Below are 11,177 nucleotides of genomic sequence, written 5' to 3'. Positions count from 1 at the left end.
TGGGGGGCTGGCCCTAGTCAACTGACTGGGTTGACTGCAGTGGCTAATGGCTTGATCCTTGTGGAACTGGCGGGTAACATTCTTTGTTTACACTCTGAATGCCCATGTAAGTCTCTTTCTTGGCTTCCACAGACTTGAGGGGTGGTTAAATTGATTCTGGTACCAATTCCAGTCAGGGAGGGGGGTTCCTCTCACACCTGAAAACAAACGAACAAACATCTGCTGATGTCCAGCAACCCCCTCCAACTCAGGGTGCCATTCTCAAGTACAGGTTGTTACCTGTATTCAATCGACTGGAATTTTCATGACCCCCTCCTCAGAGCAAGTGCACAGAACTCAGAGAAACATTTTACTTAGTAAAACCAGTTTATTATCAAATGATATAACTCAGGAACAGCCAGGCAGAAGGGATGCATAGGGCTGGGTATGTTGAAAGGGTCAGAGCTTCCATGCTCCCTCAGAGATCCCCATTCTTCCCAAATCTCCTCATGTTCACCAGTCCAGAAGCTCTCCAAATCCTACCCTTTGGGTTTTCTATGGAGGCTTCACTACATAGACACGAGTGATTAAATCTTGGCCATTGGCAATTGATTCAGCCTCCAGCCCCTCTTCCTTCCCTGGAGCTCGGTGTAGAACTGAAAGTTCCAACCCTCTAATCGCATGGTTGGCTCCTTTAGCAACCAGCCCTCATTCCTCTGTGGGATGCAAAAGTCACCTCATTAACATTACAAATGACACCTTGATCACTTTTCACACTTAGAAAATTCCAGTGGTTTTGGGAGCTGTGAGCCAGGAACTGTGGACAAAGACCAAATATATATGAGAAATATATCTTGGTCATCTGAATGATCAAATATTTATTTCCTATAAATCACAGTGTTGGCAGTTGTGAACCTCGAACTCACTGGGCAGATATGGAGACCTCTAAGTTCCAGGCCCTTCTGCTTCCCAAGCAGTCCCAGGGGTGGGTTCAGGCTCTTCTTCCTGTTATCTTAGGGACAGCAGGGGGTAGGGGGGGAAGAATGCCGTTCCTAGTCTAAGCTTTTCACTCCTTTTCACCTTCTCTCTTCCTCATCCACCTTCTCGCTGCTCTCCCATCCCCCACCTCCATCCCCTTTTTCTGAGTAAAAGCTTTCATCTCACGCGCAGGCTCAGCGGCCATGGCTCACGGGCCTAGCCACTCCACGGCATGTGGGATCTTCCCGGGCCGGGGCACGAACCCGTGTCACCCCTGTCCCCTGCATCGGCAGGCGGACTCTCAACCACTGCGCCACCAGGGAAGCCCAGAAGCTGAGACCTTTGTAGTTGATGGGTCAGGGGTTCTCTCCTGAACTTAATAGAGTCATTGGGCAACGCACACTCTGCAAGTGCTGGATTTGCTTCCTCTCTCTTAATTCTCATACCTTCCATCCTGCATTTAATTTTACCCTTGAGAAGCAACCTTGTGTTTCTTATCTTTAGGAAATGTTTTCTTCAATAGCAGTGTTTTTGTTTCCATCCGAGGTCATTTAGGCTTAGATAGCTCTTCTCTCCAGAGTTATTTAGATATAGACTTTGAAGAGCTTTGTGTATTGGACAGTTAATTTTGTATCTCCCAACTCTACCTACTCTATTGAATTTATGCTTATTATAAGAATAATACCTGTTCATAGTGGAAAATTTCAAATAGTAGAGAAGGATATAATGACAAGTAAAACCTTGCTGTTTCTCAGTCGCATTCCATTGAGAAACTTGCTGTTAACTGGTCGTGTGGATCTTTCTTTTTATACAATATACTTGTATCCTCCACTCATTTCTTTTTACCCAGATGCGCTTGTGATATACAAAATGTTATGCATCCCCATCAGTTTTGTTTCCTGAAACTATGGACTGTTAGAGAACTTCCTGAATTTGGGTCTTAGACCCAACGCAGTTCCTTCCAAAGCTGTGTGGCACCTGCACATATCACAACCTATCTGAGTTCTTCTCCGCTGCTTCCTTTGAATGAGGACACTCGGTTTAGATAATCTCTAAATGCTCCTTTGGCAATAAACTTCTCAGATGATTTTATCTAGAAGACGTAGTTTTTTGTTCCTACTCGCACCTAATCACTACCCTTTTCTTTCTTTTTCCTTCTAGGTCTATCTACCTCATTACAAATAGCTCGATTTCGTTTCTTTTTATGGCTGAGTAATATTCCATTGTAGATATGTGCCACATCTTCTTTACGTCATAGCATATTTTTAAAAATTTAAACCAGTTTAAGATTGATTTTGCTAAATGGGGTTAGAATGGGAATTGGATTTCAGTGAAATTCTAATCAGGAAATGTCACTATTAGTTATTAATGACTCATTATTTTTTATCCTATGCTCAGACTTTCCTTAAGTACCATCTTTGCTTTGCATTCTTAGACGATACTCTGATTTCTTTAATGTTCATGTTCGAATTGGGATTTTTCTTTTCAACAGACACAACAAGAGGAGGAAGTTTTTTGTTGACCCTCGTTGCCACTCACAGACAATAGCTGTCGTCCAGACTCGAGCCAAGTAATTAATTTTATTTGTATTTTGAACTCAGGGATAATATTATGCTCATCTCTGCTGTTTCTTCCTCTAATTTCCAAACTGACTGGAGTTGAACCTGGTTTAAGCTGGGGTTATTGAATTTTACTTTCCCTCCCATTTTCTTCCCATGACCTCACTGGTAAATAAGATGTGTCAGAATTCAGGAAAAAATACACAGTGGATTTGGTCGCCTTTGCTTTATATTTTACAAAAAGAACACATTGTTTTGTGTTCTTTTTTTTAAAAAAAGAAAATATTAAAATAGTTTCAACAGTGTTTTGAAAAGTTTGAAAAGCACAGGGTAAAAATGGAACTCTCACACAACTGTTACGATTTTGTGTATATTCCTGCAAACACGGCCCATAGGGAATCCACATAATACCTAGTTTAGTATGATGTAGCTGAAAGCAGATTATATTTTTTAAGTGCTGTAATCAGATAAAACAGACACGGCACAACTACCGCATGTGGGTGTGTTTATTTACTTTCTCGTTGTAAAAGCCTTTCCCCCAATCCCATACCACCATTCCTTCAGAAGTGGTTTTCTGACATATGATAGGAATTAGATAGTTTCAGGAACCTAAGGAAGTTCTTCTTCCTTGTCTTACTGAGGTTTTCCACTCACCTAAGACCTATCCAAGATCAAAGTGGCAATGGCTGTGTAGTTGCAGGTAGTGGTTGTTTAGCCCTAGGAAGGCATGTTTCTGCTCTTGTCTCAGGCACAGGTTCTGACAGGAAAGCGGGAGGGGAGGTGCTAACAGTGGCTGCAGGTGAGTTGGTGTGAAGCACAGTTACCACTGAAGGGCTGGGTGTGGGATGGGGGTGTGTGCATGTTGGGATAGGGTAGGGGGTGGGGGCACTGAGGAAGGACACAGAATACGCATGCTCTAACGTAGAAAAGAAACTGTAGATGATTTGACTTTCCCTGTAAACCAAAAGCATGGTGGTTCTTTGTCTTCTGTCTTTTCAGGTATGCTGGAGTCCTCATTGAGCTGAAGTTACCCCATGAAATGGACTTCAGTGGAAAAGATGTCAGTGGAGCGCTGTTCCAGTACCCAGACACCGAGGGGAAGGTGGAAGACTTCACGGAGCTCGTGGAGAGAGCCCATCAGGCTGGGGTAGGGAAACCTCTCCTGTGTTGGGTCCATGGAGGTGTGTCTCAATTTTGAATTATTATTGTTACTCTTTTTAGCATGATTTTTAAAAAAATTCGTTTAATTTCTTTTTGGCTGCATTGGGGCTTCGTTGCTGCACGCGGGCTTTCTCTAGTTGCGGTGAGCGGGAGCTACTCTTTGTTGCGGTTAAAGGGCTTCTCATTGCGGTGGCTTATCTTGTGCGGAGCACAGGCTCTAGGCACGCGGGTTTCAGTAGCTGTGGCTCGCCGGCTCTAGAGCGCAGGCTCAGTAGTTGTGGTATACAGGCTTAGCTGCTCTGTGGCATAAGGGATCTTCCTGGACCAGGGCTGAACCCACGTCCCCTGCATTGGCAGGCGGATTCTTAACCACTGCACCACCAGGGAAGCCCTATTATTGTTACTCTTTTTGGTGTGTTTTAATTTCTACACCTTTATCATTTGGTAAGGTAAAACTCCCTCCTTCCAACCGCCTTTTTTCAAGTTTGTTTTCTTCACTGGTTCCTGGCACATAGTAGGCACTCAGTAAATATTTTAAATGAATGAATGAGTAAATAAATTTCACAGGATACGAACCAACTCTGCCAGTCTGCCTATAATGGAGATAATTTGCTATCCTTCCACTGGTCTCAGGGAAGGTCACAACCTTGTCCATTTTCTCTTGTTTCATTTTTAGAGCTTGGCCTGCTGCGCTACTGACCTTCTAGCTCTGTGTATCCTGAGGCCTCCCGGAGAATTTGGGGTGGACGTTGCCCTGGGCAGCTCACAGAGATTTGGGGTGCCTCTGGGCTATGGCGGACCACATGCAGCCTTTTTTGCTGTCAGAGAAAGTTTGGTGAGGATGATGCCTGGAAGAATGGTGGGTGTAACAAGGTAAAGCAGCTCATGTTTCTTCCCTTTTATTGTGGTTATGGTTTCCCCTGCTCCTTCTCTTGATCACAAAAGTTGTTGATTTCTCTTTGAATTTAACTGGGCCATTTTGGGTCGATTAAGGAAATGTAAACATAGAGTCAGAAGAGAGAATGTATTTGGGGTATGAATGTTTGGGGTATCAATGCCCTACCTACTCCCCAACCCCATCCCAACACACACACACACGCGCGCGCACACACACACACACACACACACACACACACACACCCCATTATCGCATACCTGGCCCTTCTCAGATGCCATGTACCTCTTCTCGAATGCCATGAATTTGTGCATATTTGGAAAAGTATGTTTACAATTTATAGCATATTTGTATTGAAGTCATAGAAATGAATTTTAGATTGATGAAAGTCTTGAGAGACTGAATATTTTAAGTGTGTTTTATATCTAACTAGTTTCTTTCTCAAAAGTATTAACATGCCACATGGCTATGTAAAGGCAGGTGCAATAAGAGATTACCATGCACACATTGGGTGTGACCTACATTATTTCCTAGCGGCCTGCCCTTTGGCCATTTGAGTAATTTCCAAATGTACTTCCTTGAGTGCTTCTCATTGATGAAAATCCTTGGGTTGAGAATTGAGATGAATGCCATGATTATTACTGTGGAACTTGAGCATATTGTTTTTGACCTTTCATAAAGCTGGGCTATTAATGTAAGTGAAGAGTCTGGATTAGTGAATGATGTGCTAGTGATGAGAAGTTCTGAAATACTTACACTTTGTCACATGATGGCAAAAGGCACTTTGCTTTTTAATGTAAAAAATAATAGTTTCTTTAAGTATTCTTACATTACATTTTCTTTCAATGATGTCTCTTCACCAGATGAGATGTGACAGAGGGTTTTCTAATTTAAAAGAGTTTCATATATCAGTTATCATCTTCTGATTTTTGTATTGAACTTCTTACCTTTCTGGAAAGTGGACCTGAGAGTTTGATGAAATAAAGGCTATGACTGCTGAATCTTTGTGGTTATCTAGATTTTTAATTGTATTAAGAAAGGAGAAATTTTATTAGAGACAAGTGTTAGGTTGTTAACATCCTTTATTTATAGCCATATAGTTGCTTTAGATTTCTAGTATAGAAATTCTGTTTCCTTTGTCGGGTATTTCCCTTTTCTCTGAGTCTGCCAAGAAGCTCAGAGTGAAGTTTAATCCTCAATCACCATCATTTTATTAGGCTGGGTGATTCCTGGAAAATTTTCTTTTAAAGTTCCCAGCTTATTGTATATATCTCAGTGCCTCAAATCCTCAAAGTACAAACTGAAAATTAACAGTCCCCTTTAGAAGAAGATGGTTTGGAAATTGTTTCTTTATGGCCTTGCACCTAAGTAACTTTGCTGAATTCACTTAAAGGTGGGAAGGAAGGAAGCAGTTCTGTTTATGGCAACTCCTGGTGCTATAATGATCTGTACTAACCGGATGTTTTATTCTTGGTACAGAGATGCCAGTGGAAAAGAAGTGTATCGTCTTGCTCTTCAAACCAGGGAGCAACACATCCGGAGAGACAAGGCTACCAGCAACATCTGTACAGCTCAGGTAGATCACATACCTGACCTGCTCACTGAATGTCTTCCAGTCTACAGCAATGAGCTACTTGTTCATTTACTGAGTTGTTGCTTCATTCATCCACTGAGCAGTGTGCACACCAAAAATGTGAAGATCTTGTTGGTAGAGAAGCCTTGTGGTCTTGTCAGAACGCCAATACAATGTATTTCACTGTGGTTCCATGTATGCACACCCTTCACCTGTTAGGGTCTCTGGCATTCTTGGCCACAGGGCAGGTCCATTATGGGCGGTGACTGGGGCACCTCCTCTTAGAGCTGAGATGGAGGCCCTCCAGGTTATTGTGAGGAAAGCAAGGTGAAGGTGCTTGAGGTGACTGTCCTGAGGGGATAGTCCAGATTGGCCAGCCGGTGGTGGCCATGGGGTACTCTTACTGGGAACTCATAGAGACATTTCTGAAATGTATGGGATAAAAGAGGAGGAGTTACCTGAATGTTGCCCAGTGTCTCAGGTTAGAGGGAGCAGTGTTTTCTGACATCCAGCCAGTTCCTAGGATCAGGTGGAGGACCACTCCTGAGCATATAATCCATTCTCGGTTCTCTTCCATTCGGGGTCAGGGAAAGGGAGAGATCTCACAGGTACCCCAGTAGGGAGTGCAGTGTTCTTCCTCTCCGAGCATTGGCTCACAGCACCACCGCCAGCTTTTACAAAGCCTCTCCAGGGAGGGAGTAGATGATAAGGTCTGCTTATAGTTTGCCCCATATCCATTGGTGGTTGAAATAGTTTCCTCAGTTGTTTTTCCTGTATTATTTTTTTTGTCTCAGGGAGGCGGCTGCTTTTCAGGGAAGAGCTCCTCTAGTATTGCAGGAAGGAGCCAGTTGTCACAAGCTTGTCCTCTGTTGACAGCAAATTGATCTTTATGTGATGCCTTTACTTTCTGTAGTTTATCCTTCATTTGTTGAATTCTCTGCTTACATATCTTCCCTTCCTCTGCTGCTTTCTGCTCATGTTCTTCCAGAACGTGTCTTTCTGATCATAAGTGCACTAAGGGCTTTCTGCTTCAAGGTTTGAATTAATTTTCCAGGTTAACTTGGGCATTCTACAATGAGCAAAAGTTACATTCCTACTTCTTTTTTCCTTCCAGTTCATGGATAGCTGATATTTCATTATTTAACTTGGATCATAAGAGGTCTCTGTTTTTCAGCAATGAGTAACATGATGTTTGCCCTAGAGATAGTCATACCCTGTCTTCTCTGATTTTCATTTTCTTATTCTGGAGATTTTCTAACTCTCCGTTGTCTATTTCATCTCACGTGTTTCTTCTCATAACTGGTTGCACGAAACAATTGCTTGTGACGCCAGTGTCATTTTCTTTGTAGGCCTATAATTATTCTCTTTTGTTCAGAGATGACTGATATTTTTTAAGCTGTTCCTTGAGCACTCTATGTCATTACTCCAGCCTTCTTCTTGTAGCACCTCTTCCATGTTCTTCTCAAGGCTGCCCCATTCCTCTTGAGTGTTGTACGGTCCACACTGGACTTCTCTTAGTTTTGCATCACTGATTCGGCAGGCAGACTCTCAACCACTGCGCCACCAGGGAAGCCCCGAGAACTTTTTTTTTTTGAATCTCTGAAAACGCATTACTGAATTCTTTAAAAAAAAAATCTTTCTGTAAACTTGTGACATTTCTACAGGTGTCTGAATTTGCATCATATCTTCTTCTTTATATTCTCTTATTTCTCAACTTCCACCACGGGCTTTCATTAGCTTTTTCTGAAGTCCAGGGGTATTGATGTATAATTTACATTTCATTAGCGCTCTCATTGAGATTTAACTTTCCATATAATTCACCCATTTAAAGTACACCGTTCAATGGTTGATAGTATTTTCACAAAGTTGTGTAACCATCACCAGCATTTCATTTCTGGATATTTTTATCACTCCTAAAAGAAACTTGTTCCCACTAAGCAGTCACTTCCTATCCTTCTCGCCTCCCTTCAGCCCCTGGTGACCACTTATCTCCTTTCTGTCTCTATGGATTTGCCTATTCTGGATATTTCATATAAATGAGATCATACAATATGTGGCCTTTTGTGCCTGGTTTCTTTCATTTGAGATAATGTTCTCAAGGTTCATCCACGTTGTAGAATTGGGAAGGAAAAAAAATTTTTTTCGTCTAACCTTCTAGGTTCTTCTAGCTGGTCTAAGAATTAAATTGATATGAGACAGATTAACAGGAGAAAATAACATTTTATACATACATACAGGATCCCCACATACATGAGAGGTTAAAGGACAGAATAGTAAATAAGGTTATACATGTCATCCTGGACTAAGGAATGGAATAGGGGCCAGGTGCTTCCAAGCATGGGAGGGCCATTCACTGGATGATAAGGAGAAGAACAAGATGTTTGGTAATTAGTTGTTTGCTCTGCCGTATAGATGGGGCCACTTAGATAAAATTTATCTTTGGTAATAACTCCTTTTCTGGGAAAAATCCTCAATTTAAATTCTTCTGGGCAGTTAAGGGAGGAGCAGTAGTTTCTCTTGAGCCCAGAACATCTCCATTGCCTGAACTCAAAATAATCCACATGCTAAAGTGGCAGATCTTAGGGAGGGCTGTTTGGAACCCCTACAGTATCAGGAATCAATACTTCATTCTTTTTTATGGCTGAAGAATATCCCATTGTATGGATACATCATATTTTGTTAATCCATTCATCAACTGATGGGCATTTAGGTTGCTTCCACTTTGGGGTACTTTGAATAAGGCTGCTACGCACATTTGTGTATAAGTTTTTGTGGGGACATATATTTTCAGTTCTCTTGGGTATATTCCTAGAAATGGAATTTCTGGGTCATTGGTAACTCTATGTTGAACTATTTGAGGAACTTCCAGACTCTTTTCTGAAGTGGCTGCACCATTTTACATTCCCTCCACCAATATATGAGGGCTGTAATTTCTCCACATTTTCACCTGTACTTGTTACTGTTCCTCTTTTTGGTTATAGCTGTCCTAGTGGGTGTGAAGTGATATCTCACTGTGGGATTGATTTGCAATTACCTAATAACTAATGATTTTGAGCATCCTTTCATGATTCACTTTTTTAAAAAAAAAATATATTTATTTCATTTATTTATTTTTGGCTGTGTTGGGTCTTCATTGCTGCACGCGGGCTTTCTCTAGTTGCGGTGAGCAGGGGCTACTCTTTGTTGCGGCACACGGGCTTTTCATTGTGGTGGCTTCTCTTGTTGCGGAGCACGGGCTCTAGGTGTGTGGGCTTCAGTAGTTGTGGCACGTGGGCTCAGTAGTTGTGGCTTGCGGGCTCTAGAGCGTGGGCTTAGTAGTTGTAGTGCACGGTCTTGTGGGATCTTCCTGGACCAGGGCTCAAACTCGTGTCCCCTGAATTGGCAGCCGGATTCTTAGACACTGCGCCACCAGGGAAGTCCCCATGATTCACTTTTGATTACTTTAAGTATCCTAATTATATTGTTTGTCAGATTATCAAAGAAATTTGAATCTTCTTGGTCTCTCTGTTTCTCTGAACTTCCTTTGATATTCTAATGCCTTACCAAGGTTTCTAAAAGTGACTTCGTACTTTTCATTAATTTGTTGGTCAGTTGGTTGATACAGTCTCCTGTTTGTAGAAAGAATGATCTCTAGTTTAAAAAGTGACATGAACCAACCTCCACAAGGCTTCTGTGATGGGAGGCTTCCAGAGCATTCTGTGAACATCAGGCCTGAGTTTTTATTCCCAGGTAGCATAGCCATGAGCCATGATACACTATATTATGGATGTTTTACTTCAGACATGCCCTCTCCATAGCTATAATGTGTTGTGGTTCTTCCGTATTTATTTCTAATTGTTATACAGAGTCCACAAGAGTGTCTGTATCCTCTCTGGCACTTGGTCCAAGAAAGTCTACTGCAGTGTTCTCTGATGTCTTCTTTTCCTTATTTTCTTTATTGACTCTGATTTCACTTTCTGGCATTTTTGCAGTGATCCCAGAGAGATTCCTTCTAACAGCCTCACAGAGGAAATGTGTACCTAACAAAATCGATCTGATATTGAACATCATCCAACTTTAAAGCACTGTGTTTCTCATCTGAGTAGTGTTTCTGTTCTGTAATGTGCCCCTTCCCACCTTGGGATGATGGAACATGAAGGTGGACCTTGAACTGCTGACCTAGTACATTAGGACAAAAGTCACTTTAGTGGGACTGGAAACTCATAGAAACCATGGTGCTGGACCAATGAGATGGGAGGGGCTGTGGGAGAATTGAATGGACTAAGCAGGTGAGGAGTCTGAGATTAGAGTTTGGGTCAGTTACCTAGGGTGATATTGCATGGTTAGAAGGCTGCTGGTTGGTAGGATCTAGGGTGGAAAAGCAGGTGAGGGATAGGGCGAGAGAGAGGAGAGACAGGAGGTGGCCTTCCATGATTTTACCCCACATTGGCCCTCATTTTGGTTTCTGACCCTTGCCATCCTGTTTTTATCCTCCTCCCTGACCCAAGATGCCATGACAGTGGTCCCTTCCTTGCTCCCTATGCTGGATTCCATCCCTGAGTCTCTGAGAGATTCTAGTGCCATTCTTTCCTATTCTCTGTCACACTAGGATACACACTTCCCTGTAAATATTTTTGTGAAACTTCAATCAACGGTCAGGAGAGATATCTTTACCTGAGAAAGTGACCTTACTGTCAGCAGGGAATAAGCCAGTAGGTTTTGGTTTTCCCTTCCTAATATATCTCCTGCCAACTCATTTTGGTTTTATTCCCCCGCGTCCTGCATTTTCATCTTTGGTGGTCCTTTGCATAGATTCACCATTCACCTCTTGGTTGGCTGAAATTCAGTTTCTAGTGTTTTATTTAAGGCTTCAGGAGAATTATACTCCCTGACTTCTTGTGTGTTTGAAAATTTTTCTTGCTTTTATCCTTGAAGAACTGTATTATTGAGCATAAAATTCTTAGATCTCACTGTTTTCCCCTGAGGTCTTCGTTGTTCCACTATCTTCCAACATTAAGTATTGCATCTCCATGTCTGATGACAGCCTGATCTT

General features: G+C 42.1%; 1 protein-coding gene across 1 annotated transcript in view; it reads left to right on the top strand.

Moving 5' to 3' along the window:
- GLDC (glycine decarboxylase) overlaps positions 1–11,177 on the top strand; it is a 92,915-nt gene that overhangs the window by 29,681 nt on the left and 52,057 nt on the right. The window contains exons 5-8 of the mRNA XM_024734273.1: positions 2,450–2,527; positions 3,516–3,663; positions 4,354–4,550; positions 6,052–6,148. Coding sequence (XP_024590041.1) covers positions 2,450–2,527; positions 3,516–3,663; positions 4,354–4,550; positions 6,052–6,148 — 520 coding nt within the window. The remainder of the gene's footprint in view (positions 1–2,449; positions 2,528–3,515; positions 3,664–4,353; positions 4,551–6,051; positions 6,149–11,177) is intronic.

Source organism: Neophocaena asiaeorientalis, unplaced genomic scaffold, assembly GCF_003031525.2.
Source record: "Neophocaena asiaeorientalis asiaeorientalis breed wild unplaced genomic scaffold, Neophocaena_asiaeorientalis_V1.1 scaffold256, whole genome shotgun sequence".
NCBI classification, from domain to species: domain Eukaryota; kingdom Metazoa; phylum Chordata; class Mammalia; order Artiodactyla; family Phocoenidae; genus Neophocaena; species Neophocaena asiaeorientalis.
This window is presented reverse-complemented; position numbering and strand designations above follow the sequence as displayed.